This window comes from Corvus moneduloides, chromosome 6, assembly GCF_009650955.1.
Source record: "Corvus moneduloides isolate bCorMon1 chromosome 6, bCorMon1.pri, whole genome shotgun sequence".
Classification (NCBI taxonomy): domain Eukaryota; kingdom Metazoa; phylum Chordata; class Aves; order Passeriformes; family Corvidae; genus Corvus; species Corvus moneduloides.
Window position 1 is genome coordinate 5192323 of NC_045481.1, and position 18286 is coordinate 5210608.

Below are 18286 nucleotides of genomic sequence, written 5' to 3' on the forward strand. Positions count from 1 at the left end.
ACTCTTATTGCTTTCACTGTTTCATCACAGAGAAAGTGACTTTGTACATACAGGACACCTTTCACTAGACCAGGTTGCTCCAAGCCCCAACCATCCTGTCCTTGGACACTTCCAGGGATGGGGCAGCCACAGCTTCTCTGGACAACCTGTGCCAGGGCCTCAGCACTTTAACAGTGACGAATTTCTTCTTAGTATCTAGTCTGACTCTCCTCTGTTTTAGTTTAAACCCATTCCCCCTTATCCTATCATTATCTGCCCATGTTAAAAGTCACTGACCGTCTTTCATATAAGCTCCCATTAAGCACTAGAAGGTCACAATGAAGTCACCCTGGAGTCTTCTCCAGACTGAACAACCCCAAATCTCTCAGCCTGTCTCCCCAGCAGAGGTGCTCCAAGTAATACTGAGGTTTACACTTCACTGAAATTCAGTCAGAAAACAATGAATGTCTTACTGGAGTCAACTATCAAGTTTGTCTTCACACTCCACATTTATAAATCAATGATGCACTTGGCCCATTTTCCCTTTATGTTTGCAACAATACTAATTAAATCAGTTTGATGAGACTGTAGTTGCTGTATCTTTTTCCATTTCCTCCTTCATTGGATGCAGGCACTATTCTGTTAATATCCAACTATCACTGCACATTTTATCTTCTATAATTTCTCTCTGCCAAACGTGCATTTATTAAAAATCCTTGTTATCATTTTATGCTGAAGTTTGCTGTTTGTCCAACTTAAGCCATTGAATGCTATCTTGAGGTTTGTCTACTGGAGTTATTCACCCACTCCCCCTAAAGAAAGCAGGGCTTTCCCTGAAAAACACACATAAAGGTATTTTTCTTTAAAATTGCCATTAAAAGACACTGAAACACAACAATATCAGCCATTCCTACTTTTCTGTGACTTGTGGTCAATGCAGATTTTCAAAGAGTAACAGAAGCTGCTGGTTTGTACGGGGCAGGAACCAAACTAAGATGGGAAAAGAATAAATTAGTGTATTTCCTGCTGCCATCCCTCACCACAGCTTATACATTCACCAAAACCAGGTCCAGAAAGACCTGAGAGACCTTGTTCTATCGCTGGCCCCAGGCAGCAGCATCACTTCCTTTGCCATCTGGGTGATGTTGTCCCTCTGCACTGCCCACTCCAGCACCTGAGCTGCAGCCACCACCCACCCAGAAACGTGTGTTTCTTTGTCCCACAGGCCCACATTCTCCAAAAGTCTTTTCCACATATTTAATCTCAGTGTTGCAGATGAAGACACACCCATTCCTGGAGATCAGGTTGACTCAGGCTCTTTGCTTGGGCTTTCTGAACTCAATGCACTTAGAGACTGCTCTTGTTCTGCACCCCAGTGATTATCTCTTTTAGCTGAAACAAGCCTGGTTCTTTCAATTTTCCCTTCTAGGTCATATTTCCCTGACATCTGATCTCTCTGGCCCCTCTACTCTGGGTTTTCTGCATTTCTCCTGAGGTGTTATGCTCCAGACTGGACACCACACTTGTCCCCAGGCCACCTATTGCATCATGCCCTCAAAACACACATCACCACATCTCAGCCTGGCATCTGCTGTTCAGCAACAGCAAAACAGCACAAGATTTGCACCCTAGGGTGGCTTGGGTTTGGCTTGTGACCCTCAGCAACCCCGTTCTTCTCTGATGGATTCATCTGGGGTTCCCCATCCTGTGTTTAGGAAGCTGGCCCTTCATGCTGAGGTGCCCTGTTCCTGCATAACCTCCTCCTGTTTATTCAGAATGTTTATACAGGTGGCCAAGATCATTCTGCTTTTTATGGTATTCCTTGTAGTTTCCCAGTGCTAGATGTAGGAGCTGGGAGAGCTCAGCCAGCCTCCAAGAGTCTGGAGACTGAAGCCAGCACACTGGGTCCTGCTGTGGCACAGCACTCCTCCAGGTACTACTCACATGGTGAAAGGCTCAACAGATCTGCCTCTGCCTTGAAGAATGGGGATTTCATGCCCTTTCAATTGACTAAAAGAAATAATTGAGAAGCAAAAATGCATTCAAAAGCGTTTTTTAAAAGCAATTATGTTAATTGCTCCAACTGAACAATGTGTGGAGGGAAATGGTTTTGCAGGCAAAGTTTGCCTCCAGATCTCAAGAGCAGAGGAGATGTGGACCAAAAGGCACCTGCTAAGTTTATACACTTAACCCCCTACCACTACAAGCATCAAATTACCTAATTCCCTTCATAAACTGATGAGAAATCCACCACTTGGGAAATCCAAATTCTTGAGAGTAGTTGGATTTCTTTTTCTTGCTATTCATTTTCCCCTCCATGCTGACTTCCTCTCCTCCCTGGACTGACACTCCTGTGTAATTTATACAATTTCACCTTTCTGCCTACACTGATTTTTAGTGTAGCTCATTTCTCCTGGCAGTTTCACCAAATACCAGGAACAAACACCCCTTTACCTCTCAGCTTTACGTGGGACTAGGTTAGAAACCAGCTTCTCTAATTCATCTTCTCAGAAACTGGCTTGTGCCTGGCACAGCAGAGCAGCTGTAACCAGAAATATGAGTGAGCAACTCTGCAGATTATTTCCTCAACATGTTTTTTTGCTCACATCTAGCTTTCAATTTCTAAAAGTTATAAAAGCCTGGGACACCTGGTGCAGGGAGCAGGCAGGAGCAGAAGACTCCGGGTAAGATTTGGATCTTACCTGCTGTCCTGGGTTGCAGTGTATTCTATTACCATCCTCATGAGCTGTTGAAATCAGGTGGGGCAGTGTTCCCTTGCCTCCTCCCCCCAGACTATCTTTCTGTTAATGGCCCATCATTGTCCTGCCGCCTGACTCAGAGATAACTCCCTCCGGACTATCTTCTGTTAATGAGCCTCATCAACACTTGGCCTCATGACTCATTACCCCATTGTGAGATGCTCCGCCCAGAGGGAGGAACCAAGCATCCCATCGTGGATATAATCTGGGACTCTGAACACCAGAGACAACCCTTCCACTGGATTTCCAGAGGACAGGAGCTACACAGCCATCACTGGACTTTCTGAGGAAGAGCAGACCCCTTTAATACAGGCTCACTGCTTCAGAGGACTGCAGCCACCATTCTACCAGACTGCTACCACCACCCTGACTAACAGGGCCTCAGGTTGTATCTTGACTCTGTCAGTTTGAACCAGTGTTTTCTTTTACTTTTTTTTTTTCCTTTTCTTTATTTTCCATTAAATTATTATTCTGACTTGGTGCCTCCCACTGGTTTGTTTTCAAACTAGTACACCTGCTCTGGCAGTTGCTGCCATGCAGATGAATGGGTCTGAAATTGGTTGAAAACTTCTAGAACAGACCATTTTTTTTCCTGAAAAGCTGACTAAAACAAGCAGCCCAGCAAATCTGAGGGTGTAGTTGTCATTGCATCTCCAAGTTCAGGGTTGGGAAAGGGAACCCAATGTCTCCTAAAGGCTTCACTTCACCCTCACAGGGAGCTGCATTGCTTTCCTGCTCATACAACATGAGAAGGGGAGGGCTTTTCAAAAAGAAAAGTCTTGTATAGAGACTAAGAAGAAAGAGTCTGATTTGCTGTCTTCCCTCACTTTCCTTGCCTTGCTTGGCATCAATAGGCAAGTCACATTTTTAAGTGAGTAAAGAAGGAGCACTATATAATGATGTTGACCTGTTGGAATGAGTCCAGCAGAGAGCTACCACAGGTCTGGAATATGTCTATAAAGACAAGGCTGAGAGAGCTGGGGCTGCTCAGACTGGAGAAAAGAAGGCTCCAGGGAGATCTTAGAGCCCCTTCCTGTGCCTAAAGGGGCTCCAAGAGAGCTGGAGAGGCACTTTGGACAAGGGTATGCAGTGATAGGATGGCCTTCAGCTGAAAGAGGGTAGGTTTAGGTTAAATATTACGAAGAAATTCTTGGTTGTGAGGGTGGTGAGGCCCTGGCACAGGTTGCCTAGAGAAGCTGTGGCTGCACCTGGGTCCCTGGAAGTGTCCAAGACCAGGCTGGATGGGGCTTGGAGCGATCTGGGATAGTGGGAGGTGTCCCTGCCCATAGATGGGGATTGGAACTGGGTGATCTTTAAGAGCCATTCCAACACAAACCATTCTATGATTTATGATTCTATGATAAATATTTAAATCCAAGGACTCTGGGCAGCTGCTGGCTTGTGGAACACTTCATGCCTTCTTCACCACAGTGCTGGCAAAGTCATCTGCCATAAAGAGAGAATAACCTGCTTGGTGTTACAGCTCAGAAGCAATTAGATGGGCTGGACCAGGAGGCAATTTCATTTCCAGTGACAGAGAACCAAGGTCACAACCCTGTCAACTGCATTAAATAGGTGCTCACAAACCCTAATTGCTGGTGCAGTAGCTCTCAGTTTTAATGGGTATTTTCAAGCTGAGAGTAAAGTGTGTTTATGTCATTATTCTTCAGACAGAAATGTCAAGGAATAAGTCATAAATACAGAGTTGAAATTAAGCTCACTGATTGCAGTGGTTTGTGTTATTCCTGACATAACCTAGAAGCCTAGCTATTGCAAAAGAAATTCTGTCCTGTGGGAACATTTTGTATTATTTTCAATTTTCTTTTCATCTCAAATCAAGGGGAAACAGAAAACCATTCTATGGAAGAGAAAGCTCCACAGGAAAAATGTCTGGAAATGTTGAAACACGTTGCTTCAGCAAATCTACCGGTGTCAGTAGAGCTGGCAAATAACACATAGTATTCCCCCTATTTTGTTGAGCTGGAAGGGTGAATGCCTTTGTAAAACCTAACTAAGGATCCTTAATATTAATTTAAAAGTAATAGCATTCAGGAAAAAAAAATTACTGTCTTCAGGAACCTAAGTAAAAATAACTGCCCTACATTTTTTTCAGGGGAGGGGAATGACTTTTCGGAGCCTCAGCCTGAGAGGCCCTGTAAACTGAGTCACTGATGATGAAGCCAAAACCTCTTTGGAGAAGCCTGGCACTTCCTGGGCCTCATCAGACCCAGATCTAATTCAAATGCAACTCATGGGGGCTGTTTGTAAGACCCTTCGCTGCTCTGTGGATTAGATGTCCCATCAGGAAAATAGCAATAAAGATATCTTACACCTCCCCAAAAGGCAACCTGAGGAACAACAGCTTTGTCGTGCATTCTGTGCTTTTCACCATCTCTTGGAAAGCAAAGGAAGATGTTGGCAGAGAGCTGGCCAAGGGAAGGCAAATAGAAACACACAGACTTTATACAGCAAGACTCCACGTACAAGTCATGCCAAACTCCTAGTTCCAGTAAATGCCAAAGACCCGAGTGGATTATGGGCAGGGAAGGGGCAAACTGACTACTCAGAAAGTGCTGGAAGATGTGGCATTTCCAAGATGTTGCTGATATGCTGAAAACTCCCCTTTCTGCTCATTTAGCACAGCTGGAACACTGCAAAAACCAAACCCTCCCTGTGAATTTTTTTTTTTTTTTTTTTTTTTTGCAAATCAGCACATTCTGCAGCACAGTTTTCTTCCCTTGGCGGGGAGGGAGGTGTCAGGAGTTACCATCCGGCTGTGATGACACCTTGTAGGAATAGTCAGAAGAAATTCCTGAAACCTTTGTTGCTGAAGCTCAGGCTTTGGCCAGTGTCTCAGAGGGACTGGGTCCACTCTCGAACAGCTGCAGGCAGTTGTCTGCAGGCTGAGGTGGGAAAACATGCACCAGATTTTGTGCAGATGTCAGACAAAGGGAACAAGCAGTTGAAAAGGGAGCGTCTGGAGCTGCACTTCTGGGATCAATTCACAGAACCATGTAGAAACTGTTCACCCAGTGCAGATGACATCAGAAATTATCTTGATGACAAAGAATGAAAAAAAAAGAAGCTATTCTGTTCATCTTCCTACTCTTTAGGGTGCAATCAGGGCACATCTTCAGCATTGCTGTTAGCATTCCTCCACCAAAGAAATCCCAGCAAAGCACTGAGCTCTCATTTTCAAAGATGATGCTGGAAAGCTTCCCAGATTATATATTTTCCTCTCTAATTTATACCTCTGAGGATAATGCTAATCAAGGATGCAGCAAAAGTAGTGAGACATCCTCGGACCCAGGCTGATTTATTAACAGTGGTTGTGTTATTCTCACTTGGAGAACGATGCTAGTATCCCAAGCTTCCATAAAAAAAAGATCCTGCTTGCTGGTAGGTTATCAAATACAAGCTGACAATGTACTTGCACAGCAGATATGCATAAGTGCATTGCACAGTATGATTCATCTGCAAAACATCCAGCATGCTAGAAGCTCAATTTAAAGTAGGTTAGAAGAACGATTCATTAAAAAGCAACAGCAGAGAGAGGGGGAAAAAAAGAAGCCCAAACTCTAAAATCTCCTCCTGGGAATGGTACGTTTACTTCTCAGTCTTTGTTTGGCCCCTTTTCCTCACTTGTGAATAGAGTTTGGATGGCATGGGGAGGGACAAGCATATAAAAATACATGTAGCTAGACAAATATTACAAATGCCATCTTCAAGGCCTGGCAGATCTACCAAATATTCCAGGGATTATACATGGTCTGCTTAGCACGTTCAAAGTGGAAGGAGATTGCATATATTTCACACAGCATTAATCCCCAGGCCTGTCTCCTCAGCTCCGACCTGAACTTCTACTACACAGCACTGAATTATAAAGGCTAATGTCAAAAGCACTTTAAAGAAAAAAAGAATTCCCAAAATGGCAACTGGCTTTTACTATGATAACTGCTCAGATAATCCTCCATAATCTCCAGTGGTATTTTTTAGGGTAGGGGAAAAAAAACCAACAAAAAAACCCCCACAACAGAAAAAATGTACATGTCATGGCAATTCTAAAATAGAATTAAGAACTTTGCAGGCTGGAATTACTGCTTTTAAAATGGATTTTATGTATATTTGTAATAAATGTCCTACTCTAAAAGCAAAGGTACTTTTCCGAACACTGCTGCCAGCCAAATAAGGTGAAACATGAACTGACTTGAGAATAATTTGAAAATATAGACACTTATTTCTAAAATTTCACTATTTTTATTAATACTATTTTAATCCATGTATCTCTTTGGGTGAGATATTTTTGTCTGATGACAAATTACTAAAAAAAATTGAATTTAAGGAAATTCAGTCCATTGTCCTGGCAGCAGAGGAAGGTATGCATTTTCATAGGCAGAGTTCCTATTTCATCCATGTAAAAGTAATCCAGGTTTTAATTAATGACTCCAAATCTGTCCATGCAATCAATTAATTGCTTGTTTGCCTTTTCAGTCCTGTATGCAACGTACCTTCATTAAACAATCATTAAACTTTTTACTTAAAAAATAGATACCGCCTAAAACATCGAGGATCTACAAAAATCCTCTCCTGCCAGCAACAAAGATGCCACTTACCAGCCAATTTGCTGTAAGAATTTCTTAATTAAAGTGATAAATGGAGCTACTGCCCAGAGGTTCCAAACCACTTTTGTTTTATTTTATTTTTTCCTGTAAATAATGTGTTCAGAGGAGGTGACTCCTCTGGGATTTTAACTCTCACACATCATCTTGGAGTGTCACCTTTGGGCCCAACACCTGTCCTACAAACTAGTTGCGCTCTGAGAATCACAGGTTATAAACAGAGACTTTCAGGAAAACCAGGAAATTCTGAGGAATCAAGTCTACATTCCACTCCAGCGATAATTTGCTAGAGCAGTAGAGAAATCAGCAACTACATAAATGCTGCATTATGTCTTTTTTTAAAGACCTGCAAAAGCTGCAAAACAGAGAAATCAGCCTCAGCTTTAGGTTAGCCCTACATCAAAGGCAACCATCTCAATTAAAATTTAGTGCCCAGCAATATTGCAGTTTAGAGCATTTGCTCAGTGATGTTTACCAAAGCTATAAATCTTTGTAATAAAAGGGGAAAGATACCAAAAAAACCCAACCCAGCAAACTGACAAACATGCTACATCCTTAGATAGAGATGAGCACTGAACAGAAGATGAAAAAACTGCAATACACATTTTTGTAACTTTTATAAGGAGCAGAAGAAGACGCTTCCCATTTTACTAAAATCAGTCTGCAAATAACAAATGACTGCTGCTCGTATCACACAGCTACACCTGCACGGAGCAGCTCAGCTTCCAGTTCAGCTGAAGTGCACATTTCATTTCCAGCGTGTTGCATCGTGCTTCAGTGCTGAAATCAACAGGGAAGAAAATACCATGAAATGCAAAACATCTCCTGTGCACATGAGCAGCAAGTGCACCTCGTTTGCCTCTGCATTAAGGACATCAAGGGAAAGACCCAATTAAGACTGATTGGAATTCAGACCCCTCCGTGCTCCAGTAGCCAGCAGAGAGCTGGTAACTGTGAAACCTCATTCCCTCTCCCACAAAGCACATGCTGCTCCACAGATCAGAGCAGAGATAGGACACTGTTCCCCAGCTCTGCTGGCTGCAGGTTTTCACCTCCCACCCCGGCCGTGGCCTCGGTGCCTCACACAGGGAGAGGGATGCATCTGACCTGGATACGGTGAACACTTGAATGGTGGTGGCAGATTTAGAGCAACCTTTAGGCTGTGCTCAGGATCCAGCCCTTTGGCCTGCCCATGAGCTTGGCATTAAAACAATTTCCAAGCAGAGCTGCTCTGCTGGTTACATGTGCACCAAGACCTGTGTGGGGTGAGAGAGTCCCCACCTTCCTGACATGAAAAATTATGTTGGGGGGGGTGGGTTCAGGCCCCTACTTAGGGGGTGAATTGGGCCTGTGAATGGCAGAACTCTCTTGCGGATCACAATCCTTAAATGCAGTCTGTCCCTCCAGCAGCTCTTTCACAGGTGCCCCTGAGTGGTTTTGGGAGCTGTGTGGAGGGGCCCAGGCTCAGCAGGAGATTATCAGTACAAACTGATGGCTCAGACTGTCTGCAGCCCTTCTCTGCACAGCTGTGTTGCAGAGCCTGCCCAGGGTGAGGATTTTTGTTTGATCATGCAGCCAGTGACTAATGCAGTGCAGGGAAAGCTGGGGATGTCATTTGGATCTGTAACTTCTGCACTTGTGGCTTTGAAATGTCCATGGGTGGTCCGATGGGGTGAGGGATGGCACCCAGGGCTGTGTTTGGGATACAAAGCACTGGCCAGACTTGGTGTTTCCTCCTTCTCAGCCACAGGGCTCACCCAGGGGCACCCACATGTGCACCCAAGATATGGACTGATAATTTGGACAGAAAAAAACCCTCAGAGACAAGAGAAGCACAAGATCCCGAGGCACTGGGAGCAGGAAAGTTTCCAGTCTGACCAGGCTGCCCCATGCATTTGCTTTTTACTGGCCACAGTTACTAAGTCCCTTCGATGTCTTTAAAGCTACCAGCAATAAATCAGCTGCAGTTAATAAATTCAGCACTGCTGAAAAATAAGACATAACTTATGTCCTGAATGGCACAGACATAACTGTGCAGGTCTGCAGAGTCACCCCAGTGCAGAAAGCATCTCCCCTGCTCCATCATCTCCTGCACCCAAGCAAACACCCCACTGCAGCACTGCACCCAGGATGGCAGCCACTGCTGTGTGAAGGAGATGTTGGGAATGCTGCAGCTGTTAATGGCAATTGTGTTGAAATCATCTCTGAAGAACCAGCTACCTTTTCTCATACAAGATCTCATGATAGCAGGAGGCTGTATCAAGGGCAGGCGACGCATAACAGCAGTGAAAGAAATATGCAAATAACTCTTTTATTGGCTGCTATTTAAATAAAGAGGGGAAAGCCCGCTCTTTAGGAATATTAAAGTACAAAACCAATGCTTATGAGGTAACACCTCAATATTTGAAAGAGACAGGCTTATGAAGGATGTAGTAATTTCTAGCCATTTTTATTCTCACCTAGATGCACACGTTAGATTAAAATAAACAACAGCAACTTTATTATGGTTTTCATTCTAAGTTTTCGATCTCTTTAAAGGTTAATTTTCACAGTGCTGTAATGAGATGGGGAAGTGCTGGTGCTTCCATTTTATATGCAAGTGTCCTGAAGCAGTGTGGTCTAATGGGGTAATAAAGCTAATTTATCCATGATGTATCTTCTACTTCATTTATCCCTAAATTCAACAAAACATGCTCACCTTTATGCATATGCTTAAGACCATCTTAATTTTAATAGCAGTTAAGAATGCACTTATGTTCCATAAAATTAGAATCTTAAATACTTCATTGAAACAAGGAGGACTGAAATAGGTGATTTTCACGTCTTGCCTTGCAGGTGAGTGCCAAGAATTTATTCTCGCTCTTGAAGGTACAAGGTTTCTTGGAGGAATAGACTGACCATAAATCAGAAGTGTCTTAACAAACAAGAACACTAAATGTGACATTTGCTCCTGAGTGCTGAATCATGCCAACTCTACAGCTTTTCCTAAATTAGAAAACTAATTACAAATAATGCTTCACTACTTGAAGCATGGTTTGCTATGTGGAGGCCAACTTCTCTTTTGAAAAGAACAAACAACAAACAACTCAAGAAAAACATGAACCCCCAGATATTTGGAGGCAGTCCTGATTTAGAAGTAAGAGAATAGAACACGAAGAACAGACATAAGGACATAAATGCTAGATGAAAAATGAAAAAGCTCAGTGCGTACTTGGCCCATTTTAGAGGTACCAACTGCTGAGGAGGGAGAGTGAAGGAAATTCCTAAGAAGTCACCATTTAAAAAGCTCCATTCCCTGCTGATGATGTGGACCTACAGCACAACTCCTTGGTTGCTTTGGGAACTTTAAGCTAAAACACTTGTGTACAAAATAATTTGGTCTTGGGGCCAAATCAGGTCTCAGGACTGAAAGCAGAGCCTAACTCTAGTCCTGAGCATCCTGGGCAAATCCAGGGCCACGCAGTTGGGCCAGGATCCCTTCATGGGACAGTCTGTGAGGACGTGATAAACCGACCTGTGGCATCTGCTCAAACATTTCTGGGAGGATTGAAACAGAGGCAACATGCAGGCATTTTCTGGGGTCACTGTCCCCAGACACAATGATACCTGCACAATACAGGGGGTTTTTTTTGTAAAAATAAAGCATAAGACATGTCATCAAGTGGCATTTCCAGAGCTGAAGAAAAAAAGGAGGCAGATGTGCCTCCTGGGACCCTTGCACCAGTGAGAGATAAGGAACCACCCAGCCCAGGGGAGATTCACAGCCCAGAAAATACTGCAACTCACAAAACCCAGCACTTGCAGTAACTGGGACATCCAAAGCCTCTCCCCTCCTCGTCATTCTCCTCCTCCCCAAACTCTCCCTCTCGGTTCCTTGCCTATAAATAAAACATTTCATTACTGAGTGATGAAGATTAAAATAAGGCAGGTGAGTCACCCTCCCTGGTACTACTTTGCTCTTTCATCTGCCTCATCCTCTTCCTCAACTCAATTGCAGCCCTGAAGGCTGAAGAAAATTTATCAGTGTGGCAGTCAAAGTGGACAGAACTACCTGCATCCCTGTGAGGAACAGGGCAAAGCCAGCTGCATTTTGATCTGCATGGAGTTGAGAACTACACTTCTGCTGCACAGAATTGCACAGATTTTAAACCAGGAGTTTTTATGCACCTCTAAGAGCACCCCAAATGCAGAGCATTGCTGGAGAAACCCAGCAGGAGCCATTGCTCCTACTTTACACAAATGAGAATGAAGGATGGTATTTCAACAGGATTTTTTTTTTTTTTTTTTGATGGCTAACTGTGTACTTAGGCTACTTTGTCAAGCTTCATGAGGATTACAAGAACAGAAAGATCCAAGAAGAAATCCGCTTTGTTCTCTCTCTCTGCAAAATCTGCTTGCACTAACAAAACACCAGGGAATGGGGAGAACCTCCACCAAATGATCCCTGTCCCCTTCACTCACAGCAGTAGATCAGAAGTTTTGTTTTGAGTGGCTAATCCAGACAGCAGAGAAAAACTAAATTCAGTTCTCTAAATCAGAAAGGACTAAAATGTTGATAGTAGAATTGGCATGGATATATACTCTTCCAAAGTGAGACTAAATCTGGCCTCAGGTGGTTCAATCTGAGCAGGATTGCATGGCAGTTCAGGACACATTTCCAAACACCTGCTGAGGCTCCCATGTGTCGTGCTTAGGTCAGTGAATCCACCATATCACAATTTTCTACAGCAATTTGAAAAATCAGGGTTTGGATCTTGGTCTTTCCAGTGCAGTGGCTGTGAGCAGCGCATTGCCATGGATGCTTGGGGAGAGAGAGATCTTCCTAGAGCAAGACCTGGGAAGGGGGAGGAAGGCCACAAATAGCCGGTTGTTGTGGGGAACCTGGTGCATTTGTCCGTGATCTGGCATCCCAAAAAGTGTCAGTGCCAAACCCAAGCAGCGCAGACATTCATGTTTATGCCTACTTCTCTCCACCCAGGTGAGCCACGGTGCTCTCAACCTGCCTGAAAACCATAAGAAATCTCTTTCAGGCTGAGGTGCAAAGCTGCCAGTAACTCACCCTCCCCAGTAACTGGACAGAAACCATAAACTGAGATTCACTGGTGCAGCTTTACCAATACCAATTCAGGCTTATGGCAGGAGCACCTCACTGCAGTCCCTTGCAGTGGGTTATCTCATGGGTTGGTGGGTTATCTCATGGTGAGAACACATGGGTGCACTGCACATATCTTCAAAGTCAACCTCTACAAATCATGTGAATTAGAAAAGGTTTTAAAAAATGTCTTTACTTAAAGCACTGACATTAGAGACTGTCCTCATCATGAAGCAGTGGGAGCCAACACCCCTCACAGTCTTGCGTGTTGTATCTATGACTATCAGAGCATGAAATACTCCTGGGATTTGGTCTCCCACTGCTCCTCAGCAGGCAGAGGCTGTTCCTCAACTCATCTGCCTCATCCGAGCAGCTTTGAGTCCCTCCTTCCCTCACTGGCACACACCAAATGGGTGCTGTTATTCATAAGCACAGGATTTCCACATCACTGAGGCAACCCAGGGGATCCCAACCAACCCCTGGATGCTGTTCCAGAAGGGTTCCCATAGGCCATATCCACCCTCCCATTGTATCCCTGTAGATACATCCCAGTTATTGATGCCATCCCCTGTGGCACTGACCTCCTGTCCTGTGGGCAGCTGGACCCCACATGTGACCTGTCTTTGGAGGCAGCTGGAAACAGGCCAGGATTGCCAGGGATGTCCTGACTGCTGTGCCCTGTCTGAAGGCTTAGAGTGAGTACGAGCTGGCAGCTCTCTCAATCTCAGCTGCGTGGATGTGGGGGCATAACACCACTGCCTACACCACCCTACAGATCCACCCATGCACCAGGCTGCATGAAATTTCCCTGATCCTCACACAGGAATCACCATTTGTGTGAGTTCCTGACCTTTTCCTGCTATTTTTCCCTGAAGAACACACCCAGCATGGAGGTACAGTCCGTTCTTACATTTTGCCATTTCTCTGGAGGAAACCATATGTATTTATCCTGGGGAATGCCTGGTAGCCTGTGTAATATTTTTGGAAATAATTCCTGTCAAGGGATTTTAATCACTGTTGATGCATAAAAATAAAATAACAGAATCTGTGACCAGATGGTGTGTTGGGTGACACAGGGCTCTCTTCACAAACATATAACTGCTCACCAGCCCTTCAGAACCTCTTCGCTCACCAGTCCTTGCAAGAGCTGCCTGCAAGGTCCTCTTACCCGAACCAAATTCATTTTTGGGAAGGAGGAAAACTCTGCATTTGAGAAAGAGAGACATTTTCAGCAAAATTCAGGGGCCAAGTATAAAAGCAAGAGAAACAGCTTTGTCCCTGCCCAGAAGCTACTGGAGTTTATCTTCATTGGAGCCCTGCAGGAGGAAAGGCTGATGGGGGATCTGCAGCTCCCTGTTGCCCTGACTGTGCTTGAGAAATCTCAGAGCTTTCCACTCCTCGTGGGAATTTTTTTCTGCAGTCTCAATCACTGCTGATTTTGGTTCATCCAAAGAATGGGGAGTGAAATCCATTGCTTTTCATCATTCAAAAACCACTCACCAGGTTTTGACACAAAGCCAGCTTGGCTCAAAGCCGGGCCCACGGCCAGCTCAAAAATATTCCTGAACCTTTCAACAATCCCTGGCTGGTTTTCAAACTTAAAACAAAAGCCAAGATGAGGGAAAGTTTGCAAATTTTTAGGTTGTATAAGAAAATATCTGCACAACCTGTGATAAATTCCCGCCATTTGTTTTCAGTTATTTTCATGCTGGGAGAATCTCCCAGACTCCAAACCCTGCTCTTGCCTTGGAGAGCATAACTGTGGTTTTCACAAAAAAAGATGACTGGTCTGACAGGTGTGGAGGAAGATACAGGATGTGCTGGGAAGCTACCTGAAAATTATTCTGTCCAGTTCACTCTTGTTTGGATGGATTGCTCCTTGTCTAAAGTGTCCCCAGATGGCCCATTGTGTCAGGAGTGTTTGAGTTTACAGCAGACTATGGCAGTGTTGTAAAAAAGCTGGAGCAGGAGAAATAAAAGAGTTTTCAGAAAAACTTGACAGTTTCAGATATTCAACAATATGACAGTCTTCTTATTCAGAAACTTATGAATACTTAGTCACACAGAGAGAACAAGGAAATTATTTACTTCCCCCGGTGAAGGGGGCGGGAGTCGTGGCTCTCTAGGTAGTGTGGAACAGAAATACAGCTGCTGCAGCCACAAACAGAGGGAGACTGCGTGCGCAGGGCTGCATTGCTTGGGATGCTGCTCTGTCTGCCATGGTCGGCCAGACACGCACACAGCCACACAACGGTTCTTTATTGAACAGGGAAAACAAAATGGGAAATGTCTAAAGCACATTACTACTCTTATGGTACTGCTGGTTTGACAGCCTGACAGTCCACAGCCAGCGAACACCAAAAAAAGGTCTGTATTACTCACTTTGCCTCCACCTTGTCACAGTTTGACACATGCAGACAAACACATCTAAAACTCCTTTGCAGACGATTCCAAAAGCTGAAAATTTTCTTTGCACCTCTTTTTCTTTCTTTCTTCTTCCCTTTTTTCCTTTTTCTTTTTCTTTTCTTTCTGTCTGTCTGTCTATATTCTGCATTCTCTAAGTGCAAATCTACAGATCATGTCAAGCCTGAAGAAGCCTTCATTAAATGTAAGCAGCTTCACAGTGATTCCATTTAATGGTGATTTACACCGTTTAAGAGACCACCCCTCTTTGTTCTGTATGCTAAGATTCAGCATGGCCATATTTTTATCCATCAGTGAACAAAAAAAGCTCACAAGACTCTTTCCCCTCCTTCTTTGTATCATTATATGGTTGAGGTAGCCCTACCTGGAGACCCCAGTCGTGCCCCTCTTTGCACAACTCAAGCAGCCTGACATTCCCAGCCATCTGCCTCTGCCTCCAGTAGAAAGTCACGTTTCACACCCCAACACTCAGCTCAGCGAATGAGCAGCACATCAGCAGATTAGGTGCCTGCCCAGAGCTAAAAAACAGCAAAACATTTCCCACATCAGCCGAGGGGCGTTAGATCCCATTTTACCCCTGAACTCAGTCACATCAAGCAGACAGACAGGCACCAGGCAAACATCCATGTTGGGAGCACACACAGGCACCGACGCACACTCAGACCCTGTGAAACCACACGTGTGCCTGTGAGCAGAACAGCACACATAGCCACACAGACTGTGCTGTTCCTGGCCAGCTACTCTTTGTGCTGATTGACTGGAGGGGATTAGAAGGGACTCAGCCCAAAAACGCAGTTCCTAATGCTCCTGCAGCTATTGCATAACAGAGATCGGTTCCTGTCCCGAGCCCTGGCCCTCAACTTACTCAAGACAAGTTTAAGGCTTCAGGCTATGTAATGGAAATATCTACTTCCCGGTGAGATGGGATGCATCAGCTTCCCCAGGGCTGGGGTTTCTGGCTGTCTAGGTTCTCTGACAGGCAGCAGTGGGAAAGAAAGTAGGGATGGGTCACCAAGAAGGAAAGAGAGTAATTTTTCCCCAAACATTTCTACCAGGAGCTATGGGAAGCTGAAGCCTTCTGGGGTTCATTAACAGATATACACCTGCTACTAATGCACCTACTAAAGAAAGCAGCCCTAAACCAAGGGAAATTGAACACATCCCAAAAAGAAACTGAAAATCAATGAACCTACATACCCTAAACTAAATGCACCTGAAGTTGAACACACCTCAATGTTCAAAAGGCAGAAAACACAGCAAGGAGGAAGTCCACAAATAAATGAACAAGTCCCAAAAGCATGCACGAAATGTACAAACACTTTAGAATAGGCACTCCATTAAAAGCTGCATGTTGAAATAACATAAGGGGCCGTGCAGGAATTCCAGGTGCACGGCGAATAGCTAAAGTAACTCCGTTGACATCTGTCACTCCAGATGTGAACAGGTGTTTGACAAATGAGGACAGATACACAACAAGTCAGATGAAATCAAATGCCCTCCAACATTTGCCTGAAATCTGGGTGTCTTATGCCTAACAAACTGCAAAGAGCTTTAGGGAACTTGGCTGGCTCCTGCGTCCCCCCTCCCCCACATCAGCAAAAAATAACTATTTGCAAAGGCCGCAATTCCTCTTTATTTTCTGTTTCCCTACGTGCAGTCACTAACTCGTTAGCGATGATTCCAAGCAGCCAGGCTGCGAGAAAAACAGAAGAAGGGTCAGGAACGAGACAACCGGGAGATGCTCCTGCCAGGGCCCCTTTGTTGAGCATCCCTGGGTACCCCTCGCCTTTTACCTGGGGATGCAGTCGCCATGGTAACGGGCGGGTGTTCCCTGGAGGAGCCGAAACCCAGCTGTTCCCGCTGCTGAGCCCCATCTCCATCCCGCAGCGGAGCCCCAGTCGCGTACTGGTCCGCCCCGTCCGCAGCCCAGTGCACCCCAGTGCCCGCCAGCAGCAGGTCCTGGGGGTCCGGCGGGGCTGACATGCTGCCTGCAAGGCGGCCGCTGATCTCCGGCTCTCGGGATGCAGCGGGGGCCACCGGAAGGGCTGCGGGGGCCGCCGGGCTGGCTGGTGCTGCGGCCGCGCTGGGGTCTGGCCGGCTGCAGGGACCGGGAGTCGCCGCCGCCGCCGCTGCCGTATCTCCACTAGCGCTTATTACGCAGGTGAAAATGGCTTGTTAGTTGGAGCCTTCCAGCCCTTGCGTCACCCTGTGGCTGGCATATCACAGGGCAGGAATCTGCCAGCCGGGCTGCCGCTCTCCCCCGTTTAACTGCTTCAGCAGGGTAGGCATCGGCTTGTGTGGGTTAAGGGAAGAAATGCCCTCTTGCAGGCAGGCACACGCCTCCCTCTCCCCTCCCGCAGCCCCCCTCCTCCGCATCCCTGCGCTCCAGAGCATCCCGCAGGCGCCGCAGCCCGGCACGGCAACGCGCCCGCCGGGAGAGCCCCCGGCTCCTCCGGCACGGCTGGGCTCGGCCGAGAGGGCAGACAGCTCTCGGCAAGCCCACCCTAAAATCGCCCTGTTCCTCCCCCTCTCCGCCGGACCCTAACCCGGCGAGAGAAGCCGCACTCTGCCCCTGGGTTTGTTTACCCAGTTGGCTCCTCTCTGCAGCCGCGCTGGAGATATGATCGCAGCTTATTGCATCTAAATGACACTTGTCAAAATAAACTCACAGCAGGTGTCTGTGTGCCGGGGTTTTTTTCTTTCCTTTTTTTTTTTTTTTTTTTTTGTGCCATTATATTTGCTTGCTTACTGCCTCACAAAAATCGTGTGTGTACTGAGGCAATGAGAAATGTCAGGGATTTTTGCTGTCAGTGAGAGCAGCAGCAGTGTGAGATACAGCAAAGGTGAAAGCACAGGGCAGGATCTGTGCTTTCACAGAATCTGTGCCACTTATGAGGTGAACTAGGAACAAGTTTCCTTGTTGTCCTTTTACAGATGAGGAAAGGGACTCAGGTAAAGGGTATGGGATCACTCCTGCATTGCACAGAGTTCTGGCACTTACAGGTCAAGGAAACAAATTCCCTGCCTTGTAGAAGGACCTCTCTCTTGTCATGGGGCAGGTCAAGCTACAAAGTGGAGAGTAATTGCCCCAGCCAGAAGATTTCATTCTCACCTGGCTCTTTGGCTGTTGCAGCAGTGGATCTCCAGCTGTGATCTGTGTGTCACAGCATCCCTGGGCAGGCTTCAGACCCTCTCCGGCTACAGCAAGCTTGTGCTTGGGCTTGAAAACTGAACATGTTCCCACTTTTTCCAAGTAAGGGGGGAGGAAATCCAGAGTAAGTCCACAATACAAGATGAAAAGCCTCAAAAGTAGCCTTGAGGCTACTATCCATTTGTGTTATCTTCCTGGCGAATTGCCACCCTTATCCTCGCTCTGTCCTGCTGCTGCCTGAGAATCATAGAATGGTTTGGGA

General features: G+C 45.6%; 1 protein-coding gene across 1 annotated transcript in view; it reads right to left on the reverse strand.

Annotated features, from left to right (window-relative positions):
* Window positions 1-17219, reverse strand: part of RTN1 (reticulon 1) — a 118027-nt gene extending 100808 nt beyond the window's left edge. The window contains exon 1 of the mRNA XM_032111633.1: window positions 16667-17219. Within this exon, the coding sequence (XP_031967524.1) occupies window positions 16667-16856 (190 nt within the window). The 5' untranslated portion in view covers window positions 16857-17219. The remainder of the gene's footprint in view (window positions 1-16666) is intronic.
* Between the last annotated feature and the right edge of the window lie 1067 nt (window positions 17220-18286).